The sequence below is a fragment of the Artibeus jamaicensis genome, unplaced genomic scaffold, assembly GCF_021234435.1.
Source record: "Artibeus jamaicensis isolate MK-2021 breed Jamaican fruit bat unplaced genomic scaffold, CSHL_Jam_final contig_548, whole genome shotgun sequence".
Classification (NCBI taxonomy): Eukaryota; Metazoa; Chordata; class Mammalia; order Chiroptera; family Phyllostomidae; genus Artibeus; species Artibeus jamaicensis.
This window is the reverse complement of record NW_026521883.1, coordinates 25,226,141-25,241,554: the sequence shown is the minus strand read 5'-3', so window position 1 is coordinate 25,241,554 and position 15,414 is coordinate 25,226,141. Positions and strand designations below refer to the sequence as shown.

Sequence of the window (15,414 nt, the reverse complement as noted above, 5' to 3'; positions counted from 1 at the left end):
AAATGTTTTCATTTCTTTTAAAATCAGAAGAAATGGATGAATAGAGTAATAATAAGTATGTAATAATGTATCCCACCTGGATTATATTCTTTACACCAACCTAATTATCATATATCATTTTTAATTTATTTTTTTTAATGGAGGAAGCGTCCCAGGAAGGCAACAGGGCCCGGGGCCCACAAAAGCTGTCATGCCTCACTGCTGGTGGGGTGGGAGGTGGGTCAGGACAGAGTGGGGGACAGCAGCTGGACTTCCTCTTTCTTGACAGAGACCCCTGTTCCTGGAGCCCAGTGCTGGGGGGAAACAGTGTCTCCTGTTACAGCCTTTCCCCAGCCATGCCCACTCAGCTGGGGTGTTGGGTGGTGGCGGGTGTTTTCGTCTTGTTTGCCACTTCATCCCCTGGAGTAGTGCTCGGAAAATGTTTGCTCAGTGCGTGAAGACCCGCTTCTGTTATCCCTCCTCCCATTTCTTGCCCTACCTGTATCTGACTCAGGTGGGTGGGGGCTAGAGTCAGGGTGAGGAGTGGGCAGAGAGCAGGCAGAGAGACTGCCTGTGGCCTGCTCGGAGTTGTTGAACGGTGTCTTCACAGCCTGTGATTCTCACCTGGGGCATGTTGAAACCAAACCCAGCCCATCCCAGGATTATGAGAAGCTGGAGTTGCTGAGCAGTCTGGATGGGGAAGAGGGGCGAGTTAGACCAGGCGCAGTCGGCTCATTGGTCAGGGCTTCCCCAGGGTGGGAGGGGAGTTGGTAGCGGATGGACCTGCCACACCTGATTCTGCAGTTTTTCACCTTTCCCAGGCAGCCAGGTGCAGCAGGCACCCAGGCCTGAGGGCAGAGCAGGGGCAGGGGCCTGAAGGGAGCCCAGGCCACAGTCCCAGGGATCCAGCCCCTGGGGTGAAGGAAGGCTGAGGCCTGGAAAAGAAGGATTAAGTAGAGGGTTGTGATGAGTACCATTTTATTTGGCTTTTAATTGTTGGGCTTAGTTGTTTCCTCCAAATTTTATTCTGAAACGTTTTTAAACCTACAGAAAAGGTCCAAGAATAGTATAAGGAGCATCCCTTTCCCCCTCACCTACTTCGGGGTAACCACTTTGGGCCTCTGGCCTGTGGACCAAGGTGGTCTTCAGGAAGTGGCCTGCAGATTCCCAGCTCCTGTGAGGACCTGGATTTGCAGCTCACTCCAGCCCTGCCCCAAGTGCTCAGCCTACAGAGGGAATAATGGCGGCTCCTGGAAGGGGTTTCCCCCCCAACATTTTCTTATGAACATTTTGAAACACAGAAAAGTGGAGAAATTTTATAGTCATCTCCCATATACGTACTGCCTAGATTCCACATTTAACTCCTGCGAGATTTTCAGCTGGAGGGTCATTAGCAGGGTTTTGTGGCAGAATGGTCTTAGCAGTCAGGTTGCATACAGTTCCTGAACTCTACCCCATGAGCCTGATTCTGGTCCCAGGAGTGAGACTGAAGGTAGACACACACTCAGGGGAGTCTGGCTGGCTAGCGTTGCTTCAAGCCTTCTCCCTGCCCACTGGTGGCTGGGTCTAGCTCCCACTGGGGGCGCAGGCTGAGACAGGGGCACCCAGAGGCAGAGTATTGGCCAGAGACCCTCTACAGTGTCCCTACATTTGAGCCTGGTCCTCCTGAGGCTCTCTGAGCCCCGAGCAGCTTCCCAGCCTGGCTCTGCATTTTGCAGGGGTGGAGGTGCCTGAAGTGATCAAGGACCTCTGCCGGCGTGCCTCCTACATCAGCCAGGAGAAGCTCTGGTGAGCCCGCATCTGGGAATGTTGGAGGGAGGGCAGTTGCCTTTTCTCTCCCTGGAATGACTGGGATCACAGCCTGCACCAGCCCACATCAAACCTTCGCACAAATTAGAACAGGCACTTCTTCCTCTCTGCAGACACAGGCCTGCGCTCACCTGCAGCCTGGGTCAGACGCCCTTACAAAGGGCACAGCTATATGGGACAGCCTTGGCAGGGACCCCCGGACTGGACTCATTGTCTAGGTTTCTGTGGGAGTCCTGCTCTCCCCTGGCTGGCAGCTTGACCCTTCCTCAGTGGAGTGGGTCTGGAGGCAGACCAAGGGCAACAGAGCACCAAGGGACTGGTAACCAAGGTCCCATCTCCCGCAGTTCTGTCTTAGTCCCTCTCCCAGAGTGAATGCTTGCTGTTCCCACAGTGATGTCGAGGTGGAGCTGACAGCACAGAGACTGCAGTGCCCGGTGGACACAGATCCTCCCCAGGAGATTCGAAGGAGGTTTGGCAAGAAGTACGTCTGCTCCTCCCACTAAGCCCAGAAAGTTCATCCATCCTTTCAGTGTGCACGCATTGATTACTTGGTGCCAGGCACTGTGCTAAGCACTGCCTCAGAACATCACACTCTGACGGGATAGCCTGGTACACTGAAAAATATGATGTCCCACTGATGAATGGTATCATAGTGGTAAGAGCAAGGGGCTTTAGAGCTTAAGGCAATGCTCCTCTCTGCCTGGAAGGTGAAGGAAGGCTTCCTGGAAGAGGTGTCCTTTGAGCCTCCAGTAAAGGGTGAAAACAAAGCCATGGGAATTAGGAGCTACAGACTGGGAGGGGAGAGGTGTGCCTGAGTGTGATTGAGGACTCGATAGATGAAGTGCATCCCTTGGGGTGAACTGACTCTGTGACCACTTGTGATGTAGTTTCCCTACATTGACAGCTCGCTTGAGTATGCTATATAGCCTCTGGGCTGTCAGCCATGCTTGGCTTGACACCCTTTCCCCGCTCTGGGGAACTGACCACCCTTTCCCCGCTCTGGGGAACTGACCACCCTTTCCCCGCTCTGGGGAACTGGGCTGCACTAGAGCTGGGTCCTTACCTAAGAGCCAACCAAAGCTTCCTGTCTCCCAGGGTAACATTGTTTCAGCCCCTGCTGTTCACCGAGGCTCACCGGGAGAAGTTTCAACGAAGCCGGCTTCACCAGACCCTGCAGCAGTCCAGGCGCTTCATCGAGAACTACCGGCGCCACATCGGCTGCGTGGCCGTGTTCTACGCCATCGCTGCGGGCCTCTTCTTAGAGAGGGCCTACTGTAAGTGATGGCCACGGGGCTGTGGACAGGACTTGGACAAACCGATAACCTCGAGGGCGAGCATACTTGAGTGACCGCTGTGGGAAGGACAGTGTGGGGCAGGCTGTGAGTGACAAACGGTGGCCAGGCAAGGTCTGCACTTGGTGCCAGCTGTGGGGGCAGGGCCTGTTGTGGTTGCTTGGGCCCCTTTGAATGGAGACTTCGGGAGGCGACTGCGAGTGGTGGTTGGCCAGGGCCTGCGGTTGACCTCCCTCGGGAGTGCTTTGTCCTGTGCACTGCACCCCCCCTGACCGCCTGGGCTCCTCCGCAGACTACACCTTCACCTCGCCACCCTCCGGCATCACAGACACCACTTTCGTGGGCCTCATCCTGTCGCGGGGCACGGCCGCCAGCATCTCCTTCATGTTCTCCTACATCCTGCTCACCATGTGCCGCAACCTCATCACCTTCCTGCGAGAGACCTTTCTCAACCGCTACGTGCCCTTCGACGCCGCTGTGGACTTCCACCGCCTCATTGCCTCCACGGCCATCGTCCTCACAGGCAGGCAGGCCCTGGGTGACCCGGGATCTTCCATGTCCTCCTGCCCCCCCACTGGCTTCCTGTCCCCTGAGAACCCCCTCCTCTCTTCCTGCGCTTAACTGGAGTGTAAGTCTTGGACGTCCTTCTCATAAGGATGGAGGTGGACCCAGCAATGGTGTGAAGGAGCCCAGGAGCCCTTGTTGCCCCACCGAGTGCCTCTTGCCACACTTTCAAGGCCACCTTGCCACCCCCCAGCTGACTAGTTACTAAACACCCCAGAATGAGTGCACATACTGTGCGGTCTTACAATTTTTATGTTTTAAGACATATTTCTGTAAGAAAGACCAAAAGAGTAAATTTCCAATATAATTTGGACTCACGTGGTTGTGTTCATGGACACGGGGAGAAACAGAAAGCTGACCAGAGATCAGATGCCCAAACCGCTAGGGCCCTTCTTCAGGCCCCCAACTCTGGCTGGCTGGAGTTCTTCACCTTGGGCTGCGTGGGCTGAGCACCGCCACCCAGCTGTCCCCAGGCTCATCACCCCCTGCCTGGTCTTCCTCAGTTTTACACACTGCAGGCCACGTGGTGAATGTGTACCTGTTCTCCATCAGCCCACTCAGCATCCTCTCCTGCCTCTTCCCTGGCCTCTTCCATGACGATGGGTGAGTACTGGGGGTGGGGTGGGGTGGGGTGGGGAGGACGTATTATTTATGGGTGGCAAGAATCAGCCCCAGCTGGTGTGGCTCAGTGGATTCTGTGCCAGCCTGCAAACCAAAGGGTTGCCAGTCTGATTCCCAGTCAGGGCATATGCCTGGGTTGCAGGCCAGGTCCTTAGTTGGGGGTGTGGGAGAAGCAATCACACATTGATGTTTCTCTCCCTCTCTTTTTCCCTCCCTTCCCTTCTCTAAAAATAAATACATAAAATCTTTAGAAAAAAGAACGAAAGAATTAGAGAGCATCACCTTCCTGGTTATAGGACAAAGACAGACAATGACCAGCCTTAGCCCCCAACCCCAAATCAGCAGAAAGGGAGACTGGTGGTTGGGTTGGGGTGCCTCATCTGGGGGGTCTTTTCTGGAAGATCCAGACATCCTCCCCTCAGAATCCTTCCTTGCGCTCCCTTCCCCACAGGTCTGAGTTCCCCCAGAAGTACTACTGGTGGTTCTTCCAGACTGTGCCAGGTGAGAGCCCTTCCTGCTCTGCGAATTTCTGGGCCTGGCTCCGAGCTCCAGGTTCTGGGCTCTCATGGTGAGTCAGGCTGTGCCCTCTGGCCCCAAGGACTCTCCCAGGCAGTAGGAGACAGCTTTCCAGTGCTTCTCTCAGGAGCTCCACTGGGCTCCCACCCCAACTCTGAACTAGCTCCTTCTCTGTGGAGTGGGAGTGGTCCCCCTCCACTCTCCAACACAGACACCTGCCACGCTGGTGGCTCTGGGAAATACCGTGCCCCACCTGCACAGGGGAGAAACCAGGCTCTTTGTTAAGCTAGGTAGACACCGCCCCCCCAACCCCACCCCTTTCAGTCTATCTTGACAAGAACTATTTAGGGGTATATTCCTAACTCCCCATAATCACCCATTTTAGGGCTATTAGCTGTGAATCTATTCAAACACTTCTTGAACGTGTTTATGTTTTCAGTCTGTTCCCTCCTCGGGGAAACATGTTTTCCACACTCAGTCCTCTGTGAAACAGTGCAATTTAAATTTTTTTTCTATTTTTTAATCCTAAAACGATCTGCTTTGAACTTCAGAGACTGCTTGCTAATTCCTCCACGCTGGGATTTAGAGGATAAGGCTGTGTTTATGCTCTTCTATCCGTTCTGTACTTTACAGGCTTTGGTTAGATCCCTTTCTTAACCTCTGCTTTTCCATACTTCAAGGCTCTAATCTTCCTAATTTCTGACTCTCTCCTCCTTGATCATTTGAGGGGCCATTCTCTGGCCCCTGCACTCCCACCACGGCTCCATATTGCCCTCCTGTGTAGCATAGGTCTGGGGTTCCCTGTGAGGAGGGTCCTCCCACAAACTCCGGGCTCAACCCCAGGGAGCTCTGTGCTGTGGCAGCTAAGTACCAAGCCTTGACTCCATGGGGAAAGGGCCTGCAATGTCCAGAGTCTGACCCAGAGGGCCCAGAGTGGATGCACCGTGCATTCATTCATTCAGTGTACATTTAGGCAAGGCCCACAGTGTGCCAGGCCCTACATTGGGCACTAGAATTCATGGTGAACTAGCCTAGTTTGGTCCCTGTTCTTGTGAACGTGGGAGTCAGAAGGTGATAGACATAAAACAAATAATGACACAGCTGCTTGAAAAGTATCATGACAAGGTCTGTGAAGGACGCATAGGGTTTGTTGAAGTGAAAGGTACTGTGATTGATGGTGTGAGGGGAGAGGAGCAGAAGGAGTTGCTAGGGCGTTCCCTCCCACTCCTAGGACAGTGAGGATAGAAAAGGGATACAGACCTTTGGAAGGCTCAGAAGAGCCCTACTCCTTTGCCCTTCACCCTTTGTTCATTTTGCAGGCCTCACGGGGGTCATAATGCTCCTGGTCCTGGCCATCATGTACGTCTTCGCCTCACACCACTTCCGGCGCCGCAGCTTCAGGGGCTTCTGGCTGACCCACCACCTCTATATCCTGCTCTACGTCCTGGTGAGCCAGGCCAGTGGGGTCTGGGCAAGATGTTCCCAGGGAGGCAGTGAGGGCTGAGACATCAGTTCTCTATCCTCTTAGTTATTTCAAGTATCCTCTTCATTTGTCACTTAAAAGATGGAGATGATAATACAGGACTCTCGAGTAGACTGACCCCAATATGCAGCACTTGGAAGATGGAGCACTTGCCTGGGGGGGTTGCAGTAGTGGCTCTACCAGGCTGATCTGCATTCCTTGCACACCCCCACATCGTTTCTGCCCAGTCAGTCTTTCTCTACTTTGAGTGGCTGGTTTGGGCTCCTGGGTGGACTGCCTACATTCAAGGGAGCATCACCCTTTTTAAGGAAACTTAATTGAGTTTTGTCGCTTTTGTTCGGATCCTGTTTTCTGGGATGTTAGCCACCCCAAGCAGTTAAGTGTCATCTACAAAGCTAATAACCTTGCTCAAAATGCCTTCACTTGAACTGTTGATAAAATGGATTTTTAAGACTGTCCATCCCTTTTCCTTCTCCTTCATCTGGGCCTCTGCCTTCCTTCCTTCACATTCCCTCCTTTCTCCTGTCCTGTTCCCTTACCCTTCCCTTGGCTTGTCACCAGCCACTTCAGCTTGTTGGTTTCAGAGCTGAGTGTACTCTGCTCCTGTGTCATGGTTCTGCTTGGCCTGCCTTCCTCACAGACACAGGCAGCTCCCTGGCAGCTCCCTGAAGGGCACCCTGAGGGACCCTGTGTCCCCTCTGATGACAGCTTGGCTGCCAGCACTCAAGAAGTAGAGCCCATATGACTGCCCTATCACCTGGCTGCAGGCAGAACTGAACTCGGGGATCTCCCATTGCCTGCCTCAGGCAGGCACCTGTGGTTGGCCCCGCCTCCTCCCAGGTGCAGTTCTGTCCTCTGCCATAGGTAGTAGCGTCTGTTTCCAGAGGTGCTTTTGCCTGAGGCTCTGCACTTCACAGTTGTGAAGATGACTACCCCGCCTTGGCTTAAGTTGTTTCCTGGAATTGATGACGTGTATTTCCAAAGAAATCTCTCTCTAGCTCATTTGTTCCTTCCTCTCCACCTTCTCAGGAATGCGTGAAGCTCTGACATCTTAGGTTACTGTTTGTGTTAGTGGTAGAGGCGATGGTCTTGTTTCTGGTGAAAAAGCAGCTTCTTTGAACTAATGGGAGACCCAAATGAGAGTGGTCAGACTGGCTTCCTGAGACCCTTTCTGGGGTCTTGGTTTAGGGGGATCACTGGAGTTCAGAGCCACCCTTCCTGCCAGCAGGGAAGTCAGCAGCTCAGAAAGGTGCAGGCCCCTCTGCTGGGCAGTCCTAGCCCTGACATCTTGAGAGTGTCTCCCCTGGGGCTAGGTCAGAGGCCAAAATACCTGCTTCCTTCCCATTTATCACAGGTGTGGCCACCTGATCTCAGGCAAAAAGAAATGTTACAAGTAAAGGACCCAGTGTGGAGCAGACCTTTGAAAAGCTGTCCAGGCTCCTTATCCAGGCTGGAGAGGGCAGGGCTGGCACCACCAAAGCTGAGCTGGCAGGCCACTCATCCAGCCTCTCAGCCAACCATGAGTCTGCAGCAGCTTTGTGGTTTAAAAGTAGAGCCAACACCAAACAGGGTGTATAAACATGATGTCACCCTGACATTGTTCTCAGACTGGTTGGATGCTCAGAAAGCCTTGGGGGTGGGCGTGGGCTCGGGCTCCACAATGAAAGAGGAACTTGGGGAACCAGAGCCAGTTCAGAGGAGAGCACAGAGAGGTTGTAGTAGGTCCTGTGGGGAAAGGCTCCAGTATTCAGGAACGCTTTGCCTGGGGGAAGGGAGAGATGAATGAGCAACCCAAGTTCAGTTTAATGGTTCTGTGTTGACAGTCTCTGCCCCAGCGCTGTGCTGAGCCTGCAGAAGAAGGGGAGACTGAGCTCTGCCCTCCCGAATTTGGGATTTGCCACAGAGATAAATGCCACGCATGGAAATGATCGAAATAAGCAGACAATACAGGATTAATAGCTGAGCTGAGTGTTCCAAAAAGTAACTTACAGGGGCTCATTGAAGGGAGTTTCATTTGGGCCAAACTGGTTAGGGAAGACTTTGGGGAGAAGACGGGACTTGGGCCAAGCCTTAAGGAGAGATAAGCTAAGGTTTGGTAGTACAGAGTGGAAGCCAAAGGGCATCCCAGGTAGAAGGAAGGGCATGAGCACAGGGGTGGAGGCGTGAACAATGATGGAATATTCAGGGCACAGAAGAGACAGGCATGGCTGTGGGTGGCCATGGGGCATTAGGTGGTGGCGGGACCTGGTGGAGCTGTGTGAGTTGTGCTGAAGCGTGGGGGCTGTGGCTCAGCTGAGAAGCCACACCACATGGGAGAGCATAGGAAGGCAAGAACAGAAGGTGAGGAAATCGGGCTTGGGCAATGCACAGGGTTGGGGAAGGAACAGAGTCAGCGCAGGAGGTGGGAAGTGAGTGGCTTGAGGGGAGGGAGACCCAGGAGTGCATTGCTGCAGAAGTGTCAAGGAGGGGTGGTTGCTGTGCCCCGGACTGCCAAGGGTCGGAGCAAGAGTGGTCTGAAAGGAGACCTCAGGATCTGGCCATTCGTGAGCCCTCAGTGAGCAGATCCTGAGAAGAGATGGAGCAGGGAGCCAGACCGACCAGATTCAGGAGCAAGCAAGTGGGAAGAACGGGGCAAGTAGTGTCTGATCAGCTTGTTGCAGCAAGGACTAGAGCTGGACAATACCTGGTAGCTTTTTGGGGGGGGGAAAGGAGACTGGTTACGTGTTCTTAGACCCCTAAGAAAGAGGATAAATTGGGGAAATTCCTTTCACTGACTCAAGTTATTGAGTGCCTACCATGTCCCAAGCAGAAACTGCTAGGAGCTAAGGGTATAGTGGCAAACAAAATGGATATGGTACCTGCTCCAACAGTCCCCTGGGGAAAACAGCAGTACTCATGGCAATGAGTGAAGAAGCAAAATTACTGTGCATGCAAGTGCTTTGAAGGGAGGTAACAGGGAGCCGTGACAGTGAGGAGTGGGGAGGGCCTGAGGAGGTGGTGTTTCTGCCGAAACCTGAAAAATGAAACGGAGATGCTTTATGGGAAGAACCAGGGGAAGGGCATTCCCAGCAGAGGGAACAGCAGGCGCAAAGGTCCTGAGCAGAGTGGACTTGCCGTGTTTGAAGAACAGGGAGAAGCCTCACAGCCAGGGATCAGAGCCTCACAAGGCCTTGTGGTGCAATGGGAAGGCCACTAAGGCTTTTTAAGCAGGGATGACATGATGAAACAAACTTTAAAAAGTCACAGTTGCTACCTTGAAGAGAATCGATCCCAGTGGGGCAACCCAGTGGAGAACCAGTTGGAAGGCTGCTGCATGAGTGCAGGGGAGTGTCCATGTGGCTTGGTCTAGAGCGGTGTCAGAGAGATGAATGTTGTCTCATTTATCTGAATGCTTTGGAGGAGGACGTTGGAAGTGGTTAGGTTTTGGAACCTGGAAGGAGCATGGCGCACAGTGAGGTGGGGTACTGGATGTGCCAATGGGGGAAGGATACAGGGGTCTAAGTCCCAAGCTGGCCTCAGATGCTGTTGCGGGTGCGGCTGGGTCTGAGCAGCATTCTTCACTCTACACAGCTCATCATCCACGGCAGCTTCGCTCTGATCCAGATGCCTCGTTTCCACATCTTCTTCCTGGTCCCGGTACTAATCTATTCGGGGGACAAGCTGGTGAGCCTGAGCCGGAAGAAGGTAGAGATCAGCGTGGTGAAGGCAGAGCTCCTGCCTTCAGGTATGAGCCTAGAGGCTGTCAGGGGACCAGCTTTGTGATCCTGAGGATGCAGAGTGGAGCCTGTACCTTGCAGTCCGCTAGCCTGGACCAGTGGAGTTGGCAGGGGCCTTCGGGTGGAAGGGATGAGGGAGCTGTTAGAGAAGCTCTTCGCCAGGGGACCTGAGCCTCTCTCACAACAGGGAGGAGGAGCCCAGGTCAGGCTGTCCCTGGCCCTGCTGATCACCAGCCCCTCCCAAGGACAGACATGGCCTGAGGGCAGTAATGACTTCTGATGGGCGGAGGTCCCCTGACTATGCAGAAGCAGAGCTGAGAGTGCAGCTCCGGGAACTCTCTGGAGACCACATGGTTGCAACAGCAGCCTCCCTCCCCTCTCCCCTTTGTAGGAGTGACCCACCTGCAGTTCCAGCGGCCCCAGTGCTTTGAGTACAAGTCAGGACAGTGGGTGCGGATTGCCTGCGTGACTCTGGGGACCACCGAGTACCACCCCTTCACACTGACTTCGGCTCCCCATGAAGACACACTCAGCCTGCACATCCGGGCGGTGGGGCCCTGGACCACTCGCCTCAGGGAGATCTACTCACCCTCGCCGGATGGCTGTGCTGGATACCCAAAGGTGCCCAGACCCAGGCCAGATGTGCCACATGTTCCCATCCCCTTAGCAGGCCTTGACCCTGCAGCACCAGCCGCCCCATTGTGTTCCTCCCTTCCCCCACCCCAAGGCTGGCTGTTCTAGATAAAGCCACAGTTTCCCTCTTCCTCTTCAATCCACAAACCTACCTGTCTTATCTTGCCTCTCATTTCTGACTTCAGACTATGATAGTAGCTGAGAGCTTAACTCAAACCCACCCTCTCCCTGCAGCTGTACCTTGATGGACCATTTGGAGAGGGCCACCAGGAGTGGCATAAGTTTGAGGTGTCAGTGCTGGTGGGAGGGGGCATTGGGGTCACCCCCTTTGCCTCCATTCTCAAAGACCTGGTCTTCAAGTCATCAGTCAGCTACCAAGTGTTCTGTAAGAAGGTAAGTGCCCCCTCCTCTGGCCAGCCCATATCGCCAGCTCCCTATCACTGTGTCCATCTGGGTCTGTCTCTCCTTCCTCTGTTCATCATCTCCCTCGTCTGGGCAAGGCCAAGCTGGCCTGGCCCAGTGGGGTGGGGCAGGTGGTGGTCAAGATACACCCTGATCCTAAAGGGTTAGTTTGCTAATGTCCCCAGGTTCCTTCCCTCAGTTATGAAGCAGCCCACACAGGATGTGCTTCTGGGAATCACCCCAGGCAGGGCTGCGGAGGGGTGAGGAAACCCATCCCCTTTGCCAGAGGAGACTAGCACTTGAGGCACTGTCGGGCTGGGAGAAGGAAGGGCACACTTGGGTGGGGCTTGGGGTGGGACACAAGTGAAACTGGCTGTGCTCTTGGGAGAAAGCGCAGAGGTGGTGGTAGGCAGGGCTGAAGGGCATGGCTGGCTCCAAACACAGCCCAGGCCCTCGGGTCCCCTGCACACCGGGCTCCTTCGCCCCGGCCCGACCCTGGTGGCAGGCTCCTGCTTGTCTCTCCAGGCGGGTGAGTCAGGAGCACAGGAATGGAACAGGCAGAGGCGCGACCCATGTGCTGTTAGTGTTCAGAGGCTGACAGACAGTTCCTGCTCCTCTGTCCAAGCCAGCTCTGCCTGCTCGGGCTTCTTAACCCACACAACCCCACTTCTCCCCATCCGAAGCTAGAGATGGGTCCTCCAAGGGAAGCTCCCATCCCTGTGGTCTCTCTTCGAGTCCATTCCCATCTCCTCCAGGCAGCCAGCCGGGTCTTCCCTGAGGATGTTCTATGACAAGCCCCTTAGTGGGATCCTCTCCCTCTGGGCTGGGGTTGGTGGGAAGCCTCGCAGCCTGAGGAGGGCCTGCTGGAGAGGGTGGCAGGACAGGCTCAGTATGAAAAGGCTGCTTCTACCCCATCAGACCTTGAGGTGCCCCAGGCTGTCACTCACTTGTACCTCTCCATGCCCTGGGACAACTTCTTTCCTGTCCCAGAGCCTGGCCCTGAGGCCCCATACACGCCATCCCCCCAGGATGTCTGGGAAGAGGCAGAAACTGGCCAGAAGGGTTCATTGGGTAAGTCCCTGGGACATAGGGACCCCAAGCTGAGCTGAGTCCCAAGCTCCAACCCTGTCCCCAGATCTACTTCATCTGGGTGACTCGGACCCAGCGGCAGTTCGAGTGGCTGGCTGACATCATCCGGGAGGTGGAGGAGAATGACTGCCAGGACCTGGTGTCCGTACACATCTACATCACCCAGCTGGCTGAGAAGTTCGACCTCAGGACCACTATGCTGGTGCGTCAGTGCCAGCCGGCCACGTGGGCGGGTCTCTGTCTGGGCAAGGAGCTGACCCTGGCTCTGCCTGGCCCTGACTTCCTGCTCCATTTGTTCCCCACCAGTACATCTGTGAGCGGCACTTCCAGAAGGTGCTCAACCGGAGTCTGTTCACGGGCCTGCGCTCCATCACCCACTTTGGTCGCCCCCCCTTCGAGCCCTTCTTCAACTCCCTGCAGGAGGTTCACCCACAGGTCGGTCCCCACCCCATATCCAGGTTCTCGTCAGTTTATCATCTGGGGTTTGAGCAAAGCTCCCAAGCCTGCTTCATCGGGGAAGAAACTGCTGATGAGAACCCATCATCCCCTGGGAAGCTGGTGGGGTAGTGAATTCAGAAAGAAGTGGGGGTCACCCTGAGGGTCTAAGCGGGGAGGCAAGCGACAGGAACTTGCCACTTCTGAAGCCATGATGCCTTGTTCAAAAGGAAGAGCTCAGTGATTGAGGTAGTCCTCACCACAAACTCACAGCTACCCTAATCACTAATACTGACCCAGGCCTCACGCTGGGCTAATCTTCGTCATGAACAATGGGCACGCCAATGCTGTCATAAACACTGAGTTAGCCCTTAATGAGACACTAAGCTATACCACAACTTGAACATTGATTAACCCAGCCTCTATTGGAAAAATGGACCTTGCTTGCACTTGAAGTTGCCAAATGCCTTGAAGGGGGTACAGGCTGGACCCACAGAGAGCAGGTTTACCAAAACTGAGCTAGATTTAAAAACACAGGGCTGGCCCTCACCATGCATGGCAGAAGCAAACCTTCATCAGGAACAGGGAACCAGTCCTCATCAAGGACCCTTCATGGCTTTAACATGGACACTCAGCGAGCCCTCCCCCTGAACACTGAGCTAGCCTTCACTTCTTTCTCCCCCAACAGGTCCGGAAGATAGGAGTGTTTAGCTGTGGCCCCCCTGGCATGACCAAGAATGTGGAAAAGGCCTGTCAGCTCATCAACAGGCAGGACCGAACTCATTTCTCCCACCATTATGAGAACTTCTAGGCCTCATGCCCAGGGGCTTCAACCACCCCACCCACTGCTCAGCTGGGCAGAGGTTTGGGTCACACCTCACCTCACCTCACCTCACCTCCGAACGTCCTGTTTCTGGCTCCCTCAGCCTTCTCCCCATTGCCACCTCCTGACCTTGGTCCAGGTGGCCATGGCCAGTCACCGTATGTGGGCTCAGGGACCCCCAGGCTCATAATGTCCCAGCCTGGAGAAGTGGGAGGCACCGTCTGGGGCTGACTAAAGGTTGGGAGTTATTGTTCGGAGCAAAGTGACACCTATTCTTCTGAACTAAGAAAAAATCCAAAAGACAAGCTGACAACTAGTGTGTGTGTGTGTGTGTGTGTGTGTGTGCGCGTGCGCATGTGTAGGAAGCTGTGAGCCTAAGGATGAAGTAGGAGCACAGATGCTGGCATCTAAGAACCCCTCCCCTAAATCCTCCTCCTCCTCTGGGCTCCCCACTATCAAAAGCGCTGGCAAATGATTTGAAGAGGGTAGAGGCTGGACCCATAGAGAGCAATTTATAGGAACTCCCACAGCACCCCCATTTAACAGCACAATTGGTCTTCTCTCCCAAGTTCTTAAATAGGTGCTGTAGTCAGAAGTTGGCCCAGTGTCTCTCTATGTAGTGCTCTTCAGCCCATCTCTCTCCTTCTTGTTCCACAGTCTCCTTTATAAATAAACCACTTTTCTGCACTCTGGCTTTCTTTATTTTGCCCCAGGGTGGGGTATGTACTGACAGATCAAGCCAGTCAACCAGCCAGTTAACTTAGGCTGATGCATTCTCTGAGCTTGATAAGTATCCACTGAATAAAGAAACCCACCCAGCTAGAGACCCCTCTCCTGACTCAGGGGCACTCTTCCAGAGGCCCTGAGGGGCTAGTGTGAGGCTTCTGAAGCCTGATCAGGAGGTGGGGGGAGAGAAGGTATGAAGGGTTGTAGAGGTGGGCTGTGCACAAGGGTGTGTGTGGGCCAGGGGCTGGGGCTGCGAGAGACTGCAGGAGCCTACGGGGGGGGGCAGAGTTGGCCCGGCCTGCTCCACGACCTGTTGCTCCCAACTCTTCTAGTGAGATGACAGCAAGGAGACAGACGAACACATCCGTTTTTGGAACTCTGTTTTTGTACCTGCAAAATGGATGCCCTCCAAGTCTACTTAAAGATAGGCCAACCCTTCGTGAGGGCATTTTTGAAGCAGTGCCCAATTTAAAGTGATTCAACTATCCTCACAGAATCTTACATTTGTCATATCGCATATCCTCAAATTCGAGAAATTAACTGGATTAAATAATCCAAAAACTTATATTCATACCACACTTGGGAACTGCAGATAATAGGTTCTGGAGGAGGCCCTCAGATGCCCTCCTAAGGCAGTTGTCTATGTGGGGTGGGGGAGGTGCATTCAAGCCTGCAGCGGTGTTTTTGTTCAGCCTGCCTCTGGGAGCAGGGCAGGCCTGGAGTGGCTTGACAGCAGCTCCGCCTGGCGGCCCAGTGGGTACTCCCGGGGGCTGGGCCCACAAGGCCTCGGTGAATTGCAGCCATGGGTGCGGGCAGGGGTGCCACCAGGGCCATAGGTGGGTGTGGCCCCACGACCAGGGGCACGGCCAGCAGAGGGCGCGCGCGGACGGCCCTCCCAGCCTCACCCAGAGGCGGGAGACAGATTCGGGGGCCCCCGCCCTCAGGCTGTGGCTCCCCAGGGGCCGAACCCATCTTTCGGGAAATGAGGGAGGCGCGGCAGGCCCCTCATTCCTCTGGAAAGGGAACACAGTAGGCTGTGCCAGCTTCCCCGGCTCCGCGGGCGCGCGGCTTCCGCGTGGCAGGGCCACCCCACTCCCCCCGCCTGGCGCGGTGCCTCTTTGTCTCTCCCGGCTCCCCTCCTCCCAGACAAATGGCTGTAGGCAGGAAATTGGACGCGCTCCTAGGTAGCCGCGCTCGTTGGCGGCGGGGAGGGGGCGCCGCGAGGCCTGACGGCTCTGGGCACCCCCATCCCCCAGCCGGGGCGGGGGTGCTGGGGGGATGTTTTGACATCTTGTCAAAGGAAGGAACTTGATGCTTCGAAAGCGC

The 15,414-nt window shown here is 54.8% G+C and overlaps 1 protein-coding gene across 1 annotated transcript in view; it reads left to right on the top strand.

The window, feature by feature from the left end:
• The window catches only part of DUOX1 (dual oxidase 1), a 32,283-nt gene extending 18,253 nt beyond the window's left edge, over window positions 1–14,030 (top strand). The window contains exons 22-34 of the mRNA XM_053670090.1: window positions 1,698–1,767; window positions 2,180–2,269; window positions 2,884–3,062; window positions 3,373–3,603; window positions 4,148–4,247; window positions 4,717–4,766; window positions 6,101–6,228; window positions 9,835–9,988; window positions 10,372–10,601; window positions 10,848–11,006; window positions 12,151–12,306; window positions 12,411–12,539; window positions 13,228–14,030. Coding sequence (XP_053526065.1) covers window positions 1,698–1,767; window positions 2,180–2,269; window positions 2,884–3,062; window positions 3,373–3,603; window positions 4,148–4,247; window positions 4,717–4,766; window positions 6,101–6,228; window positions 9,835–9,988; window positions 10,372–10,601; window positions 10,848–11,006; window positions 12,151–12,306; window positions 12,411–12,539; window positions 13,228–13,350 — 1,799 coding nt within the window. The 3' untranslated portion in view covers window positions 13,351–14,030. The remainder of the gene's footprint in view (window positions 1–1,697; window positions 1,768–2,179; window positions 2,270–2,883; window positions 3,063–3,372; window positions 3,604–4,147; window positions 4,248–4,716; window positions 4,767–6,100; window positions 6,229–9,834; window positions 9,989–10,371; window positions 10,602–10,847; window positions 11,007–12,150; window positions 12,307–12,410; window positions 12,540–13,227) is intronic.
• Window positions 14,031–15,414: the final 1,384 nt, after the last annotated feature.